Raw genomic sequence first — 20,608 nt, 5'->3', positions numbered from 1 at the left:
GCCAATTTGTTTTTCTGCTCTGGATTACAAACTGCAGTTAAAAGAATTCAGTGACACAGAAGAACTCAGCAATTTTTTTTTTTTTCGTCATAAAGCAACTCATTATGTTTAAGTGACTTATTGCTTTAAGCATAACACTTATGGTTTTCTCCACAAAACTATTACACAACAGACCAGTGGGCCAGTCTGGAAGCTGTGTGGAAAGCACATCACACTGTCAGACAGGAGACCTGGGGTCCAGGCTAACCTTTAAGCTCTCAGATCGAACGGCAAGGGTTGGTGCGCCACGAGGTGATGCTCCTAGCTCCTAGGGGCAGAGTGTGTGCTGCATTGGTCACAAGTGCTCCTTAGAAGCTGGATTAGAGCAGCGTTGTGGTCTCAGGAGACTGTCAGCCCTCTTGGCTGCAGGGCTCTTGGCAGGATGTAGCTATGGTTTGAACATGGGGAAGAGAGAGGGGTTGTTTTTAATTAAGTAAAAGTTGGCAGCCCAAAGCAACGGGATGGGAGATCAATTCCATGACACACGCCTTCATTTGGACTACTCTACCTGCCACCCTGGCGTGGCACAGCCCTCAGCCTGCCCTGCAGGGCACCATGACTTCACAATGCAGTGCTGCGAGTGGAGGAGCAGTTCCAGGTATTTCACAAGTCTCTTGGGAGAATCGACCTCTTATCACAAGAGTCTCCAACTTAAGACACTTGGGAACAAACCAGATTTCCTAACTGTGGATTCACCTTCCAGGGGCCAGCCCCACTGCACAGGACAGCAGACAGGAGGCCTGGCAGCAGCTTAACTGCTGCCAGCGAGCACAAATCAAAGTTACAAGAAGAGTTTTCATTTCACTTGAGCATTTCACTGCACGTCTTTTGGAATGTGGTAACTAACTCCTGGTATTTGCTGTCCAGCAATGAATAGGTGGAAAGGATGAAGACTTCCATGAAATGAGTAAAGGGATATATTCAAATGGAGATTGCAGTGAAACAAGAAATTACCAACTTAAAGACAAGAACACACAGATGATTAAGTGAGAAACTTAACTGGAACTGGAGAGAGTGACAGCTAAAGGCAACTCCCACATTACCTCTCGTATCCGGGGGTACCAGATGTGCTCCGTGTGCAGCAGCTCTGCTGTTCCGTTTGTAACTGTTAGATCTTGCAGAAGGGAGAAAAAACACAGGGATTTACTCCTCAGCCACTCTGGCATCATTCCACACCAACCAAATCCCTCCTCATGCTGTGTCTGACAAACGAGCCCCAATTTCACAAAGAGAGCAGGTGCTGGCTCACCTTCCCCAAGAGCCAACCCCTCACTTCACCCTCTGCTCCAAAGTGGGAAAACATCCTGACTTCCACACAGAAAGGTCAGGAATTCTCTCCCCAGTCCAATGGAGAATTAATTACTCAGCTGCACCCCAGGAACCACGAACTCCAGTGCCTGCTGTTCTGAGGTCACTTAGGGAGTGAGCTGACCCCTGGGGACAGCCCCAGCAGCTTTGGAAGGTGAAAGGGTTCAGGAGGAGGATGCAGTAAAGCTCTTTTTGAAAATCTGGAGTTGTGGGGAAAATCGCTTTGCCACCCAGGGTTATCAGACAGTTTCTTTCAACAGGCTGGGTATTAATCACATTTTGAATGTGAGTTAACAGAGATGTATAAACACACAAATATAAGAAATTCAATTATTACAGAGTCCAAAGGAGCCCTGGCAAGAGCTTCAGTGAGGAGGGAGCAGCCTGATTCCCTGAACTGCTGCTTCTCACTGTCCACAGCCTGGGTACTGAATAACACCTCCCACTGAACAGCAAACTGCCAGGGTCATTTCCACCTTCCAGTCCAATCCAGTCTAAAGCAAATGCTCCCAGCCCAACCAGAATCTTTTCCCTCTGAAGTTCAAACCTTCCAGTGTGACGACATCAGCAGAGAAAGAGTGAAAAAGAACATCCAAATCTTGTCAAAACCTGTTAGGTATGAAATAGGGGAAAACCCTGGTCTGGAGGTGATGCTGTACATTGCTCAAACTCCCTCCTACTCACAACTTCAAAGGATTCAGTTGAACTTGCTATTTCCAAATATTTGGAACATTATGGGAAGGAACATTAACGGAACGTAAATGGAACAGAAGAATTACTTTATGCCACATTTACAGTTCTTTTGTCAACGTTTTTATATTAAAAAAAATTCCCAGAAACAGAACTCCACAAGGACATTTTTAGGAATCTTCTTCTGTGGCACAGTGCTTGAACACTGTAAAAAGGGAGTCTTTCCATATTCCCTGCTCATTACTCGCAGTTTTCATATCAGAAGCTCTGGCAGCTGCACTCCACGTGACCTGGGCCATTTGTCACTTAAACCTGAACAAGGATAAACAACAATTACCTGTGTTATTGCACTTCCACTTCTCCAGAGAGAGAATTGCTCTGGCAGGTGCTAAGAAAGCAAAAGCACTGGCTTGGAACAGGGGTAACCTGGTGGAAAGGGAGAGGAGAGACGGTGACATTCTGTGGAGTCACTGCAGTGGGGGGCATTCAAACCACCCTTTACTGAGTTATGAAACTGGGAAATAGGAGAATTTCTCACAAAAAAAAGTCAGAGAAATATAAAGACTTCACAAGCCAAAGAGCCAACATCACCAGCCTGAAGTTATCAACTGAGTAATTCCAGGGGCAGGCACTGATGGCAGGCTGTGACTCAGCAGGACAGGGACAGATGGACACTGAGGAGGGACAGAGTGCTGAACACGCAGTTTTTATCATCCCAGCACAGGGAACGGCTCTCTGAAGGCACAGCCTGCAGGCTCCATCCCTTCCCTCTCCATGACTCCGAGTACACTCATTTTTAAGTGCATGTGTCAATGACTGCTGGGTTGATGGGAGCAGATTAGATGTTCCAAGTGGTTGCCAGCAATAAATACAAACACTACAAGAATTTCAAGATTACATTCTTAGCATTGATCTTTATACTTCCCAAAAGATTTAAAGATCTAAAGAGGATCTACCTGCACCAACTATAAATTTATTGAACTCACCGTACCTTGTGTAACAAATATCCCAATGTTACTTCACTACAGATGCACTTTGAACTACTCTACAAATATTGACATTAACGCACTGCCATGAGATTCCCTTTAGCAGGAGATCCCAAGGTGTGACACTGGAAATTGCTGTGAGGCTGTTTTACAGCATCTCGAGGGCAGGGCAGGAAAAAGAACTGCTCAGATTCAGGTAAAGATCAGAAAATGCTCAGAGGAGAAGTGTGGTGGAAAAATGGTGTGCACTGAGCACAGAACAGACCAAACCAGAGGCGTGTCATTAATGGTAGTTGTGAAGTTCACAGGCAGAAACTGGAGCAGTTTGGGCCATGGGTAATTTCAAACCCACCAGATGTTGAAAACTCCATTAGAAACTCAAACTTCATAAACTCCATGAGCCATCCAAGCATGGCTGACTGGACGTGACTCCCACTGGGAGCTCCTTCAAGCACAGATCCCAGCTCTATCTCTGGGAAGTCAGAGCTGGTGGCTCAGGGAATGATTCACCCCATCCTGCCAGGTTCATTAAGCAAAGTTGGTGCCCGTGGCAGGACTGCAATACCTGGAACAAGCTGCTACTGCTCCATCCCACCTACACAGCCCTGCAGTAAACACACACTGCAAACACATTCTCCAGGGCTGAGGTCACTGCTGCAGCTTGGGTTGCTCTGGATCCCGTTAAACACAAGCACACAGACGGAAAATCACATCTCAGCACCACCTGCTCAACTTTTACGTGACACAGGTAACTGAGGGAGCTCCCAAAAGGCTCAAAATAGTGCTTTTTTTTTTCCCTAAGCCAGGCAAAAAAAAGTAGCTTCATCTCTTGAATTTTTTTAACAAATCAGTCAACCAAGATGTCTCTTTCTCAAGTGACAGCTGCAGTCTGGAATGTGACTTACAGATTTGAAGGCAGCCACTCATTGCTAGCCAGTTAAAGCACCAAAAGCTTCGAGTACCAAAGCTCATGAGTGGGATATGATTTAAATTTCATGTCTAAATCATCAAGTTGCTCCATTTTGGCACCGGCCCTTGTGAAGACAGGAGTTTTTCTGCAGTCAAAAGCATCTGGAAATGTCTCATTACGTTCACATGTCTCACAGATGTGAGAAAGCTGAGCCAGTGCAGTGACGGGCACAGCACCAGTGCTGCCACCCTGGTGTGGATTAAAGCTGTTATTTGATGGTCTCAGCGCCACTAATTACCCACTAATGAACCCCTGCCAGAGCTGGGGCTCACTACATAACCCAACAAATAGCTGGAATTCCTAGAACTGGTCTGGGTACCACACTGACCACAACTCCGCCCCGTAATTGAGCTAAATCCATCTTTAAGGACCCTTAAACCATGGAATTTGACCTTTTGAAACCTTTATTTGCTGAAATACTTTGCAGTTGACAGACTTGCCAATGAATACTTGCAAATCTCATTGAGAGGCCTGTGCTGCTGTATCCCATTCCCAGCCTTACATAAACCCTCCATCACATGGGGAATAGTTATAAAACATCCAAGCGTGGAAACTTCCCCTTAAATACAAGTTATTTTAAGACCCAAACACAATTTGGCCTTTAGGGATATAAAAATATAAGTACAGTGCAAGTGGAAGCCACTGAAAAGGGAAAAATCCCAGCAGGGTGGCAGGCAGGGGTTGGGATTACACAGAAAGAACAGAGAATTTTGAAATGATGCCACTGTAATTTTGGGCCCCTCCTCTCTGATGGAGCCCCAAATCCCTCTCTAGGATGTGATAAAAAGCCAAGATTAGTTAGGGGGAAAAAAACCCCAAATATGACAAACTTCCAGACAAGGTACATGAGGATTTATGGTTGCAGCACAAAGAGCCAACCAGGCTGGAAATAAGATTATTAACTCTAGGGAGTCTTTCCTAGAAGAAATACACTGGGGAAAGAAAGTTTGCTTTTTCAACAGTTTTCACTCTGTTGTTTTGTCATCAGAGTGAGCTTTTCATACAAGACAGAGGAGTGAGCTCCTAAGTCCAGTAAGACAAAAAAATCTAGGGAAGGGGTTTTTTTTCCAAAGGAGAAAAAAGAGCAAGTGAACCAAAGCAAACTCAAATAGCAACCAAAGGGTACACTGGAAAATCTGGAATATCTGGAAATGTTTTAGATGAAAAGATGATCCACCACAAGTTTGCCTTCCACACCCTACTGAGACACCTTTGCCACCTAAAGGTTCTGGTTCTTAACTAAATCCTTAAAAATGTGGAGTGTTCAGAACTTTCTAGTGGAAGGCAAGATTTCAGCTCCCAGTTCTGAAACTGAACTGAGTGACTCAAGAATCACCTCAGTAACCACCTGAGGGTTAAACATGCACTTTTCTTCTCGTTTGGGTTTATTCAAGAAGATGCAGAAATAACTCTGCTGATTTTAGTTATTCCCAAAGTTTAGGTCAGCCTGGTAAACATCTGTGCAGTGGTCATTGTGGAAAACAGGTTTTTAAAGATTTATCTTAATTAAACAACATCCTGTTCTTGGCAACACCAGATTTATACAAGGCTATACCTTTGTGTGCATTCCCAACTCCAGGAACGATCATTAGCCCATAACTCAGAGCAGCCAACAAATAAATCCAAATTATTTCATGGATTAGGAGTCAACAGAGACTGAGTTCAGAGAGTGACAAGTTTCCCTCATAATTTTTCCCTGCCTTTTTAACTTGCCAAGCCCTTCACAGGATCAAGAATGCAATCTGTTGTAGGACTGACCACAATCACCAAAATATTGCCAAGAATTTCATTCAATAAACTAATAAAAATAAAACAGTTAGCTCCTCTTTACCAAGGTGTATGATTTTTTTATCTTCCAGGAACACTTCTGCCTCCTCTGTTCTGCTGGGTTTCCCTCCTCCTCCCCTCTCCTTGGTTTATTTTCTCACTCTTGGAATGCCTTATGTTATTTCAGATCCACCTTTTTTTTGGGAGCAGCTTTCCAAAAGCTTTCCTTAAGTGCCCTGTAGCTGCTGCTGTTGGTTTTGTGTTTCTCCTCTGGAAACACCCCCCACTCCTGGATCCGGGGAAATCCCAAGGGATGCCCAGCCCTGTCCCCGTGCCAGGGCCAGCCCCGGTCTCACCTGCAGCCGAAGGTGGTCTGCAGCAGGGTGGTGATGCCCACGCAGAAGAAGATGGTCCCGATGAGCTGGCTGGTGGCCCACTGGTCGAAGCCCACGCACATGGCATCGGCCAGCAGGAAGGGCACGGCGATGGTCCCGCTGAAACACGTCAGGTAGTGCTGGGGGCACAGGGGGGTTAGTGCTGCAGGCAGCCCTCAGCAGCAGTTCATTCATTCATTCATTCATTCATTCATTCATTCATTCATTCATTCATTCATTCATTCAGCAGCTTTTCTGGGCCAGCAGCAGCTTTTCCTTCTGCTGCTGAATCCCAGCAAAGCGACCCCTCCCCTGAGCTTTCCTTGCAGTATTTCCCTTCAGCTCCTGCTCGTGATCCCGACCTGGGGATTTCTGATTTCTGTGGTTTCTGTGGGATCCACAGGAACTGGAACAGCCCCACAGCTCTCTCCTGAGGAGAGGAGATTTCTGATTTCTGTGGGATCCAAAGGGAACTGGAACATCCCCACAGCTCTCTCCTGAGGAGAGGAGATTTCTGATTTCTGTGGTTTCTGTGGGATCCACAGGAACTGGAACATCCCCACAGCTCTCTCCTGAGGAGAGGAGATTTCTGATTTCTGTGGTTTCTGTGGGATCCACAGGAACTGGAACATCCCCACAGCTCTCTCCTGAGGAGAGGAGATTTCTGATTTCTGTGGGATCCACAGGAACTGGAACATCCCCACAGCTCTCTCCTGAGGAAAGGGGGATTTCTGATTTCTGTGGGCTCCACAGGAAACTGGAACTTCCCCACAGCTCTCTCCTGAGGAAAGGGGGATTTCTGATTTCTGTGGGATCCACAGGAACTGGAACATCCCCACAGCTCTCTCCTGAGGAGAGGGGGATTTCTGATTTCTGTGGGACCCACAGGGAACTGGAACATTCCCACAGCTGCCCTCCTGAGGAGAGGAGATTTCTGATTTCTGTGGGATCCACAGGGAACTGGAACATCCCCACAGCTCTCTCCTGAGGAAAGGGGGATTTCTGATTTCTGTGGGATCCACAGGGAACTGGAACTTCCCCACAGCTCTCTCCTGAGGAAAGGGGGATTTCTGATTTCTGTGGGATCCACAGGAACTGGAACATCCCCACAGCTCTCTCCTGAGGAGAGGAGATTTCTGATTTCTGTGGGATCCACAGGGAACTGGAACTTCCCCACAGCTCTCTCCTGAGGAAAGGGGGATTTCTGATTTCTGTGGGATCCACAGGGAACTGGAACATCCCCACAGCTCTCTCCTGAGGAAAGGGGGATTTCTGATTTCTGTGGGATCCACAGGGAACTGGAACATCCCCACAGCTCTCTCCTGAGGAGAGGAGATTTCTGATTTCTGTGGTTTCTGTGGGATCTACAGGAACTGGAACATCCCCACAGCTCTCTCCTGAGGAGAGGAGATTTCTGATTTCTGTGGTTTCTGTGGGATCCAAAGGGAACTGGAACATCCCCACAGCTCTCTCCTGAGGAAAGGGGGATTTCTGATTTCTGTGGGATCCACAGGAACTGGAACATCCCCACAGCTCTCTTCTGAGGAGAGGGGGATTTCTGATTTCTGTGGTTTCTGTGAGATCCACAGGAACTGGAACAGCCCCACAGCTCTCTCCTGAGGAGAGGGGGATTTCTGATTTCTGATTTTTCACCATACTCCACACACAAGTGAAAACAGAATTCCTACGGAACTGCCTGTCCTTGAGGAAAAGGCAGAAATAAAAAGGATGCTTTGGAATGGATTTGCTTGGAGATCTCAACGTCCCTTACAGAGATTACCGAATTCTCTGCGTTCTTGTGGGACAGATGTTATTACCACTGCAGAAGGGAAGGAGATGGAACTGGAGCTGCAGGAAGCACCTGCTTGTGCTCCAAGGGGCAAGCCAGGTCCAGGGTGATGCTCTCGGGACTGAAATAACTGCAGTTGCAGCTTTAATATTCAATATCTCAGGTCTAAACCATTCTTTTTCTTCATTTTAACTCCAGAGGTGCCCAATGTCTCTTGTGAAGGCCACCACTGAGCCTTTGCCCACTCATTCACCAATGGTAGCTCATAACTCTAAATATTTAAAGTCCTTCCCACAAATGCATGACTTGAAAACTCTAATCATTCCCAGAACAATGATCTAAGTGTGATCAGCTTTAGAAGAAACCTCCCAACACCTTCTTCAAACATGTGAGAGTGGAGAAGGATAAAACTCACACACACAAACACGATGAACTGGACACAAAATCTTCACCAAGCTTTGAAAGTCACAGAAGAAAAAAAAATCTCTGTTTTGGGACGTACCTGCAAGCCCAGAAATATGCAGAGGTACCAAGGAGGAACATCTTCAATGGTGTAAATCATGTCAGTCCTCTGGGCATCCAAACTGCCACTGCTGTCCAGGGTCTCAGCCAGGGAGCTCTGGAGGAAGAAGGGACACCAGCAGATTATTGCTGCACACAATAAATGGAATTTAAACTCTCAGGCGACTCCCAGACACTCCAAAGCTGGCTCAGCACTCCCAAGCAATGCTGATTTGTGACAATTTCAAAGCCTTTCACATCCAGCTCCTGAATTTGTACCCAGCACGTTCCCTTCTGACAGCCGTTCCCAGCTTGTTTATTTATAATTGTCGATTTATGACAGAACTGATCCGGCAGCCAAAAGGTGGCCAAAAATGGATTAATCATGACAAGACTTAAAAAACAACACCAAGCCCCAAAACCACAAAAACAAACAAAAAAGGGAAATAGGGAAGAATTGGAACTAAGAAGAAGACCCAACCCTGGCTGTTTCCAAAGCAAAAGAGCTCTGTCCTTACATTACAGACCAAAATCACTGGCAAAAATAAATCCTCATTATGATAATTGCTTCCTTGCTCTGCTCTTACCCAATTTCATCTTGGTTAACCACTTTTAGCCAAAGAATTTATAATTTTCCTTCTGCTCCCCCTTTATGCAGTCAGAAAATATGCTAATTATTACACTCAAATTAATCCCCAACCAATTTCTATCAGTCACATAGAATTCCTCCAGGAATTTAAATTCCCCCAGGAATTTAGGCAAAGCCATGCTGTGCCCTACCACATGCCCCAGGCCCAGAGAGCCAGGGGACAACTGACATCCACACATCAACACCCCTGCACATTTTCCATTAAAACTGGGGCCAGCTCTGTCATTTCTCTGTCACAAATAAGTGAAATCCTTTCCCTCCAGCCTCCTCCATTTCCTTCTGCTTTGGAAATTCCTGAGAACAACTCACGATGATCCAAAGGCCCAGCACAACAATAAAAGCAGGAGGAAGTATCAGGTTTTGTAATTTCAGATCGAGTAACTAAAAAACTACCTTATGCAACAACTGCTCTGCCCAAATCCAGCCCAAGACACAGCAAGCCCACGTGAAGCTGCCTCACACAGAGCCTGGGAATTCTGCCAGACTCGTGACTGCCTCAAACGGTCTCTACCTCTCCAAAAAGCCCAACACATCCATGGATTATCTCCATTTGGTGTCACCCACAAGGTCAGCGAGCCAATCTGACTCCTGGCACTCCCCTCTCACCTCAGCCTTCTGTTGGGAAAACAAATCCACTGGGATAATTCCCATTCAGGGAGTGCAAGCGAGCACAGTGCTGTGGGAAGGTCGAGGGTGTTACAGCAGAAAAGCAAAATATAGAAACTCTCATTTCAGAGAACTCTTTCAAGCAATTGGAGCACTGAGCAATCCTCTCCCCAGGATATGTAAGGCCTGCACAGAGCCACGAGGGGAACTGTCCCTGCCCAACTCCTCCTGCAACACCAGGGACAGCTTTTCATCGACTGAAAATGGAACAAATTCTCTCCTGACCCAATTCTCTCTAAAAAAAAAAAAAGTGGAAAAAAATCAGGAATTTGAATCATGGAATCATTAAGGTTGGAAAAGCCCTTTCAGATCATCAGGTCTGACCACCAACACAGCAGCACCACCATGGTCATCACCAAACCACATCTCCAAGTGTCACATCCACACATTTTCTGAACACCTCTGGGGATGAGGACTCCATCACTGCCCTGGGATGCCCCTTCCAATCCCTGGACACCCCTTCCATAAAAAATTCCTCCTGATGTCCAATCCTGGCTGGGTTGCAAAGACCTGAAGGCCCAGTGCCACCCCTGCCATGCCAGGGACACCTTCCACTGTCCCAGGGTGCCCCAAGCCCTGTCCAGCCTGGCCTTGGGCACTGCCAGGGATCCAGGGGCACCCACAGCTGCTCTGGGCACCTGTGCCAGGGCCTGCCCACCCTGTTCATCCAATGTGAGCCACAGCAAAGCTTCAGCTCAAGGAGATCTGGTTACTCAAAAGCTCACAGTCTTTTTTAGGTGAATTATTCTCCATCATCCACACTTCTGATCACTGGAGTAACTGGCAGGGAGAGAAGCACACATTTGGCAAAACCAGGAACACTTTAATGTCTAGAGATCGCTTATCTCATTGCAAAATTCCACCCAAACACCTTTTGCTCAAGGCTTTTATCAGATTGTGCCTTTCCACTCCAGCCCCAGCATGCTCCAAAAATCAGCCATCAAAGACTTCTGCAGGTCAACAAAAACCTGTCCATTAAATGGGAGTGTGATGACGATGGCTGTGGGGATGTGAGTGAGACACCCAGGCAGACTGAGCTGGGAGGGCACCAGGCCCAGCCTCCTCTGAAACCCAGCACTGACAGAGCTCTGGCTGCTCAGGAGAGGTTTGAAATCTGAAATTCAGGAGTGAATTTTGGTGTCTGAGCTGGAGAACATTAATTGCATCTCTTGGTGTCATCCTTGCCCCAACAGAAACTACAGCCTCAAAGGAAGGAGCATTATGATGCCCCTGCTTGGAACCAGGAGTTTTGTTCTTGTTTCTATTTGAAAAACTCGTGTCAGGTTGAGGCTTTTCACAGACAAGGCTTTACTACAAAGCCAGTTTGACGAAACATTTCAGAAGTTCAGATTTGCCACAATCCTCATCCTTATTTTAAACAGAAGCTCAGATTCCCACCACCTCAGCTTGCAGGATTATTACTGAACAGGCCTAGGGAATGAAGGAATGGAAAAAAAGGCTGAAAATCACAACCAAGGGCAGGAACTGCTTCCACCATTTCCTGAGTCATGCCCCAAGTGCTGTAACCCAAGTGTGTGACCAGGAGTCATGAGGGCAGAACTCCCTGGGGTGATGTGAATCTGCAAGTCAGCAGCTGTGGGACAGGAAACCTCACAGCAAGGGGAAGCTGCTGTGGGCAAATCACGAGCTGGGAGAGCAAGAGTGAGTTCTCACCTAGCAGGGAAGCCCCACATACCTTCTCTGCTATGCCATTCTCTGTGGTGTAGATGGCCATCAGCTCTGTGTCCTCTGTGTCCTGATCACCGCTGGATGTGGCTCCACCATTTATCACAACCTTAAAAACAAAACAAAAAGAGAAACACGATGTCTTTTAAAATAAACATTTCCTCTGCAGTCACAGCCCATGTCAGTCAGTTTTCTCTCTTGGTATTTGACATCTGCCTCTGACACTTTGCCAGAAAACATGAGGAACATGGCAAGTCATCATTTCTGTAACAGCAGGGCTAGGGACAGAGAGAGACTTGACAGGATCCTTAAAAACATCCCAGAGAGCTCCTGCAAACCTGGGCAGTGCCAGCCTGGGGCAGGGGGAACCAGCAGCAGACTGATTGAAGAGCTCTCGAGAGGCAACGTGCACAACAGAACGATTCAATGAAAATGGGAGGAAGCAGAGGACAAGCAAATATCTCCCTGCTGCTGCCTCTTAGTCTCAGTTGAGCAGTTCAGGTGGTCAATACAGGCTGGACACGAGCCCAGGTGGGCAAGTAGGCTCTGCTGAGGCCCCTCAAGGGCTGTGTTCAGGTCTGTCCCCTCACAAGAGAGGCACTGAGGGGCTGGAGCGTGTCCAGGGAAGGGAATGGAGCTGGGGAAGGGGTTGGAGCCCCAGGAGAGGCTGAGGGAGCTGGGAAAGGGGCTCAGCCTGGAGGAAAGGAGGCTCAGGAGGGATCCTGTGGCTCTGCACAACTCCTGACAGGAAGGGATCTGATCCCAGGGAACAGGGACAGGAGCAGAGGGAGCGGCCTCAGGCTGTGCCAGGGATGGACAGGTTGGATACAGGGAGTATTTCTCCACTGAAGGAGTTGTTAAGCACTGGGGCTGCTGCCCAGGGCTGTGGTGGTATCCCCAGAGCTGCTCAGGACCACAGCAGATGTGGCACTCGTGATTTAGGGGACGTGGTGGGGATCAGTCACAGGTTGGACCTGACAGTCCTGGAAGTCTTTTCCAACCTCAGTGATTCCATGACTCCACCCCAGGGGGTTCCTGCTGCAGGGGCACAGCTCAGAGCTCTGAGCACGCCGTGCCTGGGGGGCTGCCCCTGCTGGAACACGGAATAACCACACACAGAGGCTGTGTTCACACACAAATCCTCAGGGAAGCAGAGCTTTGTCTGCTGGTGGAAATGAAGGGTTTGTACAACACAACTGGAACGTTATCCCCTGATTCCCACTGACTGCAGGCCTGGAATTACTCACAGGCAGGGTGAAGAAAGTGGGGTGCTTGGACTCATCCTCGTATTTGGCCTCTGTGGAGCCTCCTGCCTCCACCGACTTGGACGTGGTGTTCTTGCCAATCCCCATCGTTTCCAGCACGTCCAGGACTTGCATGCAGCACCCAGGAGGTGCTTCTGGGACAGGCCAAGAACTAAGGACAGCTCCTTATTCCAACAGCAGCAGCTCCAGGAATCACACAGCAGCTCAGTAATCCAGCTGGGACATCAGGGTGTCGCTTGCATCAACGGCTCCTAGGAGTGAAGGGAGAAATTGGTATTTTTATTCCCTAAAATAGATGTGCAAAAGCACAAGCCCCACAGCCTGGGCTCCCTTTCATGCTCGTGACTCACCAACTCTCATCATTCCTCCCTGATAATTATCAGTCAAGGTATTTGAAATTCTTTCATACTGGGAATACTCTGATTATTCTCTCATTCTTCTCCTGTATTTTTCAATCATTAGTAGCACACTGAAACCTTAGTTTTTCTCCAATCTCACAGCAATTTCCACAGAACTTTTTGGGAACAAACTCCAGGCACAGAGTAGTGCAGAACAGCTGAACATCTACCACAAACGAGACCTGGGCTTCTCCAAGGAGGGTAAATTTGCAGAGCTGCTCCAGGGTTACCTCTGTATTACTGAATCTTTTCTTTGAAACAAACTTACTTTGAAATAAAAAGCATCTGGGAAGCTCAGACTGGATGGACAGTGAGGCCAGCTGCCTTTCAGTGAGCCTGTTTCAGACAGAAACAGCCCTTTCTGCTTAACACCCTACCCCAAAATTATCCCCAAATTCTCAGCTGTATGAAGAACTTTCCAAGTGATCTGTCCAAGGATGCTGAAGGAACTGTTTGAGGATAAACTCTGTATTTTAATGAGCTTCACTTCTCTTCTGGCACAGGAACAGGAAAGATCAGACACCTTAGTGGGGCTCTTTCGTTTTCCCAGAGGGGTCACTACAGCAGTTTTCCCACTTTTGCCCCTTAAATCAGACCAGTCAGTCCAGTCATCCCACATTTTCCATTTCCAAGACAAAAGATCAGGAATTAACTTATTTGAACCTAAACTCCTCACAGGACAGCACAGAAAATCCTGCAGCAAACCAAGTTTTGCAACCTGCAAAGTTACTGAGCTTAAACAGAAAATGCAGCTGCCAACACCTGCAGGTGAAACCGGGTCAGGTACAGGTGAAAGTACAGGACAGAACCTGAAAAAGTCTTTTGAAAGCCACAGAAAGCAGAATTTTCTGCACCCATCCAAGCAGCAGAACCCACTCACACTGGTGTTACTTCAAAAGCGAGTTAATGATGGGTTCAGCTGAACCCTAAGGTGGAAACACAGCTCACGGACATTCACAAACACAGGTTTGGATTGGGAAAAAAAGAAGCAGAACTTGGCTTTTTCCTTAAGTCTCCCTTCCAGACGCTGCTCAGGAAATGCCAGCAGCTCCTGCCTACTGTAATTGCAATAATAACTGAACTTGAGAAAGACTCTTCTGCTGAGGGCAATTCAGGACTGTACTAATATATGAATACTAATATTTTAGAACCTCTTAATAGCTGTTAAGTGCCCATATGCTGGAAAATTCTGGTTCCTTGGGGTGAAAGAAATATTAAACCTTTCAAAGCAATGTAGATATCTCTTGAAAAGTTACATAAAAAAGATGATTTGGGCAGTGAGATCCCTTGAAGCATTAATTTAAATCATGATGGGATGGAAGGCAGTGCCTGCAAATTAGGGTTAAGATTTGTTTATGAGGGCAAATATTAAAGTAGCATAATTTATTATTTCTAACTTGAAGACTGAAGGAGAAGACTGGTTTGAATACTCACTGTCTTGCTCTGGAAAAAACTTGTCATTTCTATTTTCACAATAACCACAGAGCTCCTCTTCAAAGTGCAGCTCAGGGCAGAGAGGAGACAGGTAGTGGTTAAAGTTTAAAGATTTGGGGCACTGGTGCGTCTGGGCTGGGATTTTTGGAGGGGGTTTTTGTTTGCTTTCACTGTAAAACAATGAGGGGTTTTTTTCCTAGCACACAAGAACAAAGAGAAAAGAATCTGCCTTTTTCTGTCATTGCAGACATATTTTATCCTCCAAGAAAATCAGAGATGGAGACAGGCAAGGTTTAGTCTGGCAGCTTTATCCTCTGGGATTGAGAAGGGAAAGGGCAGCAGGACATCTCCCTAAGCCAGGGCCAATAAATCTGGAGCCAGGGAAGCTGCCAGTCACAGGATCTGCTCTAAGGTGCTCTGGCACCCTGAGCTGCTCAGCTGGCACTCACCAGCATCTCCAGAGAGAAAAGACAAGGCTGTAATCCTGCTCTGCTGGCTGCTGTCTCCTCCAGGCCTGGATCACTCCTTGGGAATGGCTCTTGGGAATTCCAGCAGGACAGCAGCAAAGCTTGTCTTGGATCAAGTGACTGTTCAGAGCTGACACACCATGGCTAAAATACCAATTCCCAAACAGACAACTCCCAATTCACAGGCAAAAAACCCCTCATTGCTGCTTTTCCTAAAGAGAGGGAGGATTTGTGTCAGGAGGGGTTGGTCCAAGAAAAACCAGAACTACCCAGCAATTAAAATTGCATTTAATGGCACGGATGATCATCAGAGATTTCTGGAATGCTTTGATTCTGCAATCAGGAGTGCCTAAGAGCAGATAAACTCTGCTGCTGCTGCCTAAAGCTACCTGCAAGAGACCATTCCTTATCAGCCCCGGTGTCCAGAGCAAACCCAGCTCCTCAGGAGATGAAAAGTCCTGGAGAAAGGGATAACAGACATCCAGCACCAGGCAGGTACACTCAGTACAACCCCTCATCTGCGGCCTGGGATCAAATGGAAAGGCTGGAAGTGAAATTTCCATCAGGACTCTGATACAAAGTTCAGCTTTCCACACCAAATTGCCTCCAGTGCACACCTGCGTTTAACACAGAAGGCCAAGAGCTGCCAGGGCTTTACAGTGCTGGAGATAAGATTAGGATTTACAAACAAAGGGCAGGAGATAGCCCCAGTGCAAGTTCAGGAGGAAAAGCCTCCTGGCCAGGGAAAGGCCACTCTGCACCTTCAACATCTGCCTCTTCTCCAGCAAAAAGCGCCCTCAAGCCTTGGAGCCACCAGGAGAGGACACAAAGAGGTGGCAGTGTCTGGTCTGACACATCAGCACCTTCTCATGCCTCCAGGACCACCCACCACATTTTTCCTTTTGCCAAGGTTGCTGCTATTTCATTTGAACAGATTAGGATGCATTTCAAAGCACATGGAAAAAAGCTAAAACTCATTACAGATATAGAGAGCTACAGTGCAAGACTGTTTAAATGCTCTTTTTCTTCCTGCAAGTCTCTGCTCTGGAACCTCCACCACAAATAAAAACATCCACTGGAGCACAAAGGTTTTCCTACAGGAAAATCTGCCCCTGTGCCACCACAGGCTGCACAAAAAGCTTTGACTTCATGAGGTCCCCAACTGCCTGTGAGTCAGTAAAAAATCCTTTCAAAGCTCATCTCTTAAGCAGATCCAAGGGTTAACCTGGGCAGGACAGAAGGTGCAGATAGACATAAAGAGCTTATTGCCATGGGAGGGAAAACTGGCCAAGAACCCACAAAGGAGCTGGCAGTGGAATACAGACACCTCCCTTGCATGCACTGTTTCCTTTAAAAGCACTGGATATCGTTTTTGGCTGAAGCACACCAAAAATATTCTGTAGATCAGATTTGCTGCGATGGCAATTCCTCCCTACAGTGCTGAAGACCCAGTGGAAGGGCCTTCAACGTCAATATTTGAATCCAGAGCTTGGCAAAGCAAAAACTGGGGAAAACAAAACCCTTCTGACCTCCAGGCTGTGACATTCCTGAGGCATTGACAAGTTCTTGGGGCTCTTAGTTTGGGTTGATTTAGGTTTTAACTTCTCTTAGAAGAGTCAACACTTTGCCAGGTGCCGATGGCCTGGCAGCACCAGGATGGGCAGCAGGTCATGCTCAGGACATGGCAATGCTGTAAAGCTCATTTGCAATAAGCAGACCTAGAGATTAACCCCCTGGAGGAAGCTCAGGCTCCCCTGTGACTTTCAGCCCTGAAAATTACAGTTTTTCCAAAGTGAAAGGATCTCCAGCAGCTCTGTGTATTCCCTTATTTGCCAAACTCAAAACAAAAACCTTCTAAAACCACAAAGGTTGAATTTCAACTGGATCCTAAATTTCTCTCAGCTGAGCCGAGCCCACCACCCAGTGACAATCAAAATACTTCAGCCTTTCCCTGTCCCTTTAGACAATCCCTGCCCTGGCCCCCAGTCAGTCCCTGTGGGCCTCTCCTCCACACCCCAGGGAAAATCAGGTACTGGCCTGAATTTGGTGGCCTCTCCCTGCTGCACAAGGAAAATATTTGTAAAGGAAGCACAACAAGCGTGGTGATAACAGCAGCTGGGGATGGAACATCCCACGCTTGGGTTTGTCCCATGTCACAACTCCCTGAGGAAGGAGTGGTGGCACAGCCAGCCAGGACCTTTCTGGCTGTTACAGATGGCTGAAGAGCCAAAAAACTCTGGCTGTTGCAGACACTAAGGAGATTAGAATCAAATTAAGGTCACTGCTTAATTACCATCATCAATTTATTATTTTAATTAGCTGTCAAGCTCATGTGAACAGACCAACTTTCTCCTCCAAGCAGAGATGATGCTCAGCCAGAATTTGTCCCACTTGAGGTGCCTCTGGAATTTCACCACCTCCCATGGCATTTCCAAGTGTTTGGCACCTCTGGAACTCGGGCGTGTGATGTGTTTTAACACACATCAAGGCATCCTCTAGGTTTGAGATTTTGTATTTTAGGCAGCAGACGCATGGAAAGGGACTTGGACTCCCTGCGTGTTATTTTCTTGTTACATGTTCCAAGTCTGAGCAGAAGATAAAACCAGTTTTTACCCCACTTGCTGTTGTTTAAGGCTCACTGTGGGAAGGACACACCAGACACTGAGGCTAAAGCAAAATTTCAGTTCCTGCAGCGTCCCAGCTGTGAAGAACTGAAGCCAGTAACAAATGCACCGGATTTACTTGGTTTGGAGTAAAAAAGAATGAGTTTAGGCTACGCAGCTGATCCTGCCCTCCAGGAAAAGTCACAGAGAAACCAAAGCACCCCTGTGGGACAGAGGTGTCAGGGGCCAGCCAGGAGTCCAGAGAAGGGACAGACAGACACGGAGACGGGACAGACAGACACAGGCTGGGATTGGAGACGGGACAGACAGACACAGGCTGGGATTGGAGACGGGACAGACAGACACAGGCTGGGATTGGCACCAGGGAGCTGCAGAAGGGACAGCACGGATGCCAAGAGATCAGGGAAGTTGTAAAAGGAATTCCTTGCCCAGAACCCTTCACCGAACTGATCAGGGACAGGGAGTGCTCCGGCAGTGCAGAACATGGCAGAGGCTCCAGTCAGACCAAGGCTGCTCACAGAGCACAGCTGTGCCTGGCCAGACACACATCCCACACAAAAGCAAGACAATTCCCAGGTAATTAAGGAATAGCAGATCGCCACTGGCTCTAGCTACACCCTCACAAAACTTCTGTACTGGTTTTGTGCCATTAAGGTATTAAAACCCAAAACCTCATATTTTTGTTATTAGCCAGATCATGTCTGCTGTGCATCAGCTCCAGGAAATGGATTTATCCGTGTTCTCACTTTTCTGCTGTTTTTAATCCCAGGAGAACCTCAGAACATGGATTCCCTTTTCTCTCTCCAGCCTGCACAGCTGCCCACACCTATTTCACAGCTCAAATAAATAAACATTAGAGTTACTTGTTTCTGAGAACCTGTTAGAAATTAAACAGTACATTACCAAGGGGCTTTCAAATATTAAGGACCAAATTACAAGCCACCAAAAGAGCACTGACTTTGCTACTCAGAGGTGTCCAAAGGGTGCTGGATGTTTTCCTAGGAAAAAGGTTCTCCACAGTTAAACTTCCCCAAATATCCCATCACTGAGGTTAAAAAAGCCCAATAAGTACTTAAAGGATGCAATCAAAGTCCTGTCTGCAGAACCACGACCACAAATCCAATTGCTTCACGCTGTTACATGCCAGATCTGCGCCTCCATACGGCACCTGTGAGGTCCCACCACTGTCCACATACGCAGGGAGTGCCTGAAAGGCATTTTTTCTGTCTTCCAGGGCATTTTCACCACCTGATAGATGTGAAGAAGGTGCCCAGAACCCCCACTTAATTTGTAAAAACCATCCTCCTGCTTCAGGAGTTTTTTCTGGGGCTGTTTGGAGCAGACTCTTTGGTCCCAGGAAACTCGTGATTTGTCTTTGGCCTCCCGAGTTCCTCCTCATGAACTGAAGCTGCACTGAAATGCCACCACATCCTAAATACTCCAGAGATTTTCCTCCTGCACTGAACCACATCCACAACTGAGGAAAAGCAGACTCCAAATTTAACCTAACACCACACAGTTCGTCTTTACCTGAAGCAGAGACAAACAAAATGCTGCTAAATACCCAAACTTCCTAACACCTGAGTTTTAAAAAATTCAATTTAGGTTTTAGAAAGAGCTGATGGGTACTTTAAGAAGATTCTCTCTTCACTTCAAAGTAGCTCTTCAAAGCACAAACATACTCTTTCTTTGGAGGCACTAATGAATTTTTAAGTAGTTGGTATTTTGACTGCCGTCCAAAACGGTGCTTTAATAACTGACCAGCATTATTAGGGCAAGTCTACACAAAGCTAAGCAGGAAAGTTATGCCGAGCTCAAACCTTCCGTGTATTTAAAGCACATTAGCTAAATCTCATTAACTTCCTGTGTGAATGAGCTCGTTGAGAAGGGGACTTAAATCCAGCTGAATGAGATGTTTAACAAAGGATCTCACAGCTTTCAAAAACTACAAGTTTGGTTAGCCAAGTTATTAACTTAGGCTGTGACTCTAAACTAGAATAGCTGAAATCTGGGTGTTTCCAGCATCAGTCACCCTGAAGGGTGTTTGATCGAAACACTGCTGGCCAAGCAGTTCCTACTCATCCTTCACCCCATTATTCCCATTTTCTTGTTCCAAAAGGCAGCAGTTTGGCCCAAATTCTGTGCAGAGCATTTATCACCCTCCCGGGACATCCAGGGACATCCCATCCCACCGGAGGACAGGGATGAGAGAAGGACATGGGGGAAGCTGTGAGACTCCAAAGCAGTGCAAGCAGAAGGTGGGAGATGACATTTTCCAGCTCGTTATCAGCACAGACACCACCGGGAACTCACACCTCCAGATCAGGGTAAATAAAAATTAAATCCTGTCTCACTGTTCCTGTACAGTCTGCCCTGGAGCTCAGCACATCTCACACAGTGGATGGTACACAGTAATTTGATTTCTAATGCTATGGAGTCCTTACAGTCTCCCTGGGGAGAATTAATAATTTGGGCATTCCGATACCTCCCCGTTATTATGGATATTAATACACAGCTCGTTAAGCTCCTTCATGGCCCTCAAAGCAACCTGAGCTCACACTGGGTCCTTTCTCAGCCTGCTTTGTACTTGGACTTGGCACTTTGATGAAAGCTCCCTTCTTTCCAAGACTTTAATCACATTAAAACAAAGGTGGAGTTAGAGACTCATCTAGGAAAAATTCCATTTATTAAGTAAATCGAGGTAATGTGCCAATTTTTCAGCTCTGGATGTGAAGCTCCTTCCCAAAGGCTGAGGCATCCCTGTGGCTCCTTTGAAAAGGGAGCAGCTTGAGCCCAGTAATCAATACAAACCCAGCAACTGATCCCACATTTGAAAAGTTTTACACTGAGTTATCTATTAGGCTTGCCTGGAAATAAACACTTCACTTCCATTTAGCATAACTTATAAGGATTTGGAATTAATAAACTTTTAGAAACTAACCAAGATGCTGTACCTTTTGTGCTGTACCTAATAAGTGCATAACTTATTAGGATT

General features: G+C 46.7%; 1 protein-coding gene across 2 annotated transcripts in view; it reads right to left on the bottom strand.

Annotated features, from left to right (window-relative positions):
* SLC23A2 (solute carrier family 23 member 2) overlaps nt 1-20,608 on the bottom strand; it is a 52,650-nt gene that overhangs the window by 17,537 nt on the left and 14,505 nt on the right. For both annotated transcript variants that reach the window (XM_063420691.1, XM_063420692.1), the window contains exons 2-7: nt 12,673-12,941; nt 11,436-11,534; nt 8,426-8,542; nt 6,117-6,274; nt 2,375-2,463; nt 1,083-1,153 (exon numbers count right to left, since the gene is read on the bottom strand). In XM_063420691.1, coding sequence (XP_063276761.1) covers nt 1,083-1,153; nt 2,375-2,463; nt 6,117-6,274; nt 8,426-8,542; nt 11,436-11,534; nt 12,673-12,804 — 666 coding nt within the window. In that variant the 5' untranslated portion in view covers nt 12,805-12,941. The remainder of the gene's footprint in view (nt 1-1,082; nt 1,154-2,374; nt 2,464-6,116; nt 6,275-8,425; nt 8,543-11,435; nt 11,535-12,672; nt 12,942-20,608) is intronic.

Source organism: Prinia subflava, chromosome 32 (assembly GCF_021018805.1).
Source record: "Prinia subflava isolate CZ2003 ecotype Zambia chromosome 32, Cam_Psub_1.2, whole genome shotgun sequence".
Classification (NCBI taxonomy): domain Eukaryota; kingdom Metazoa; phylum Chordata; class Aves; order Passeriformes; family Cisticolidae; genus Prinia; species Prinia subflava.
Note: the sequence above shows the minus strand (reverse complement) of the source record. Positions and strands in the feature narration are given on the sequence as shown.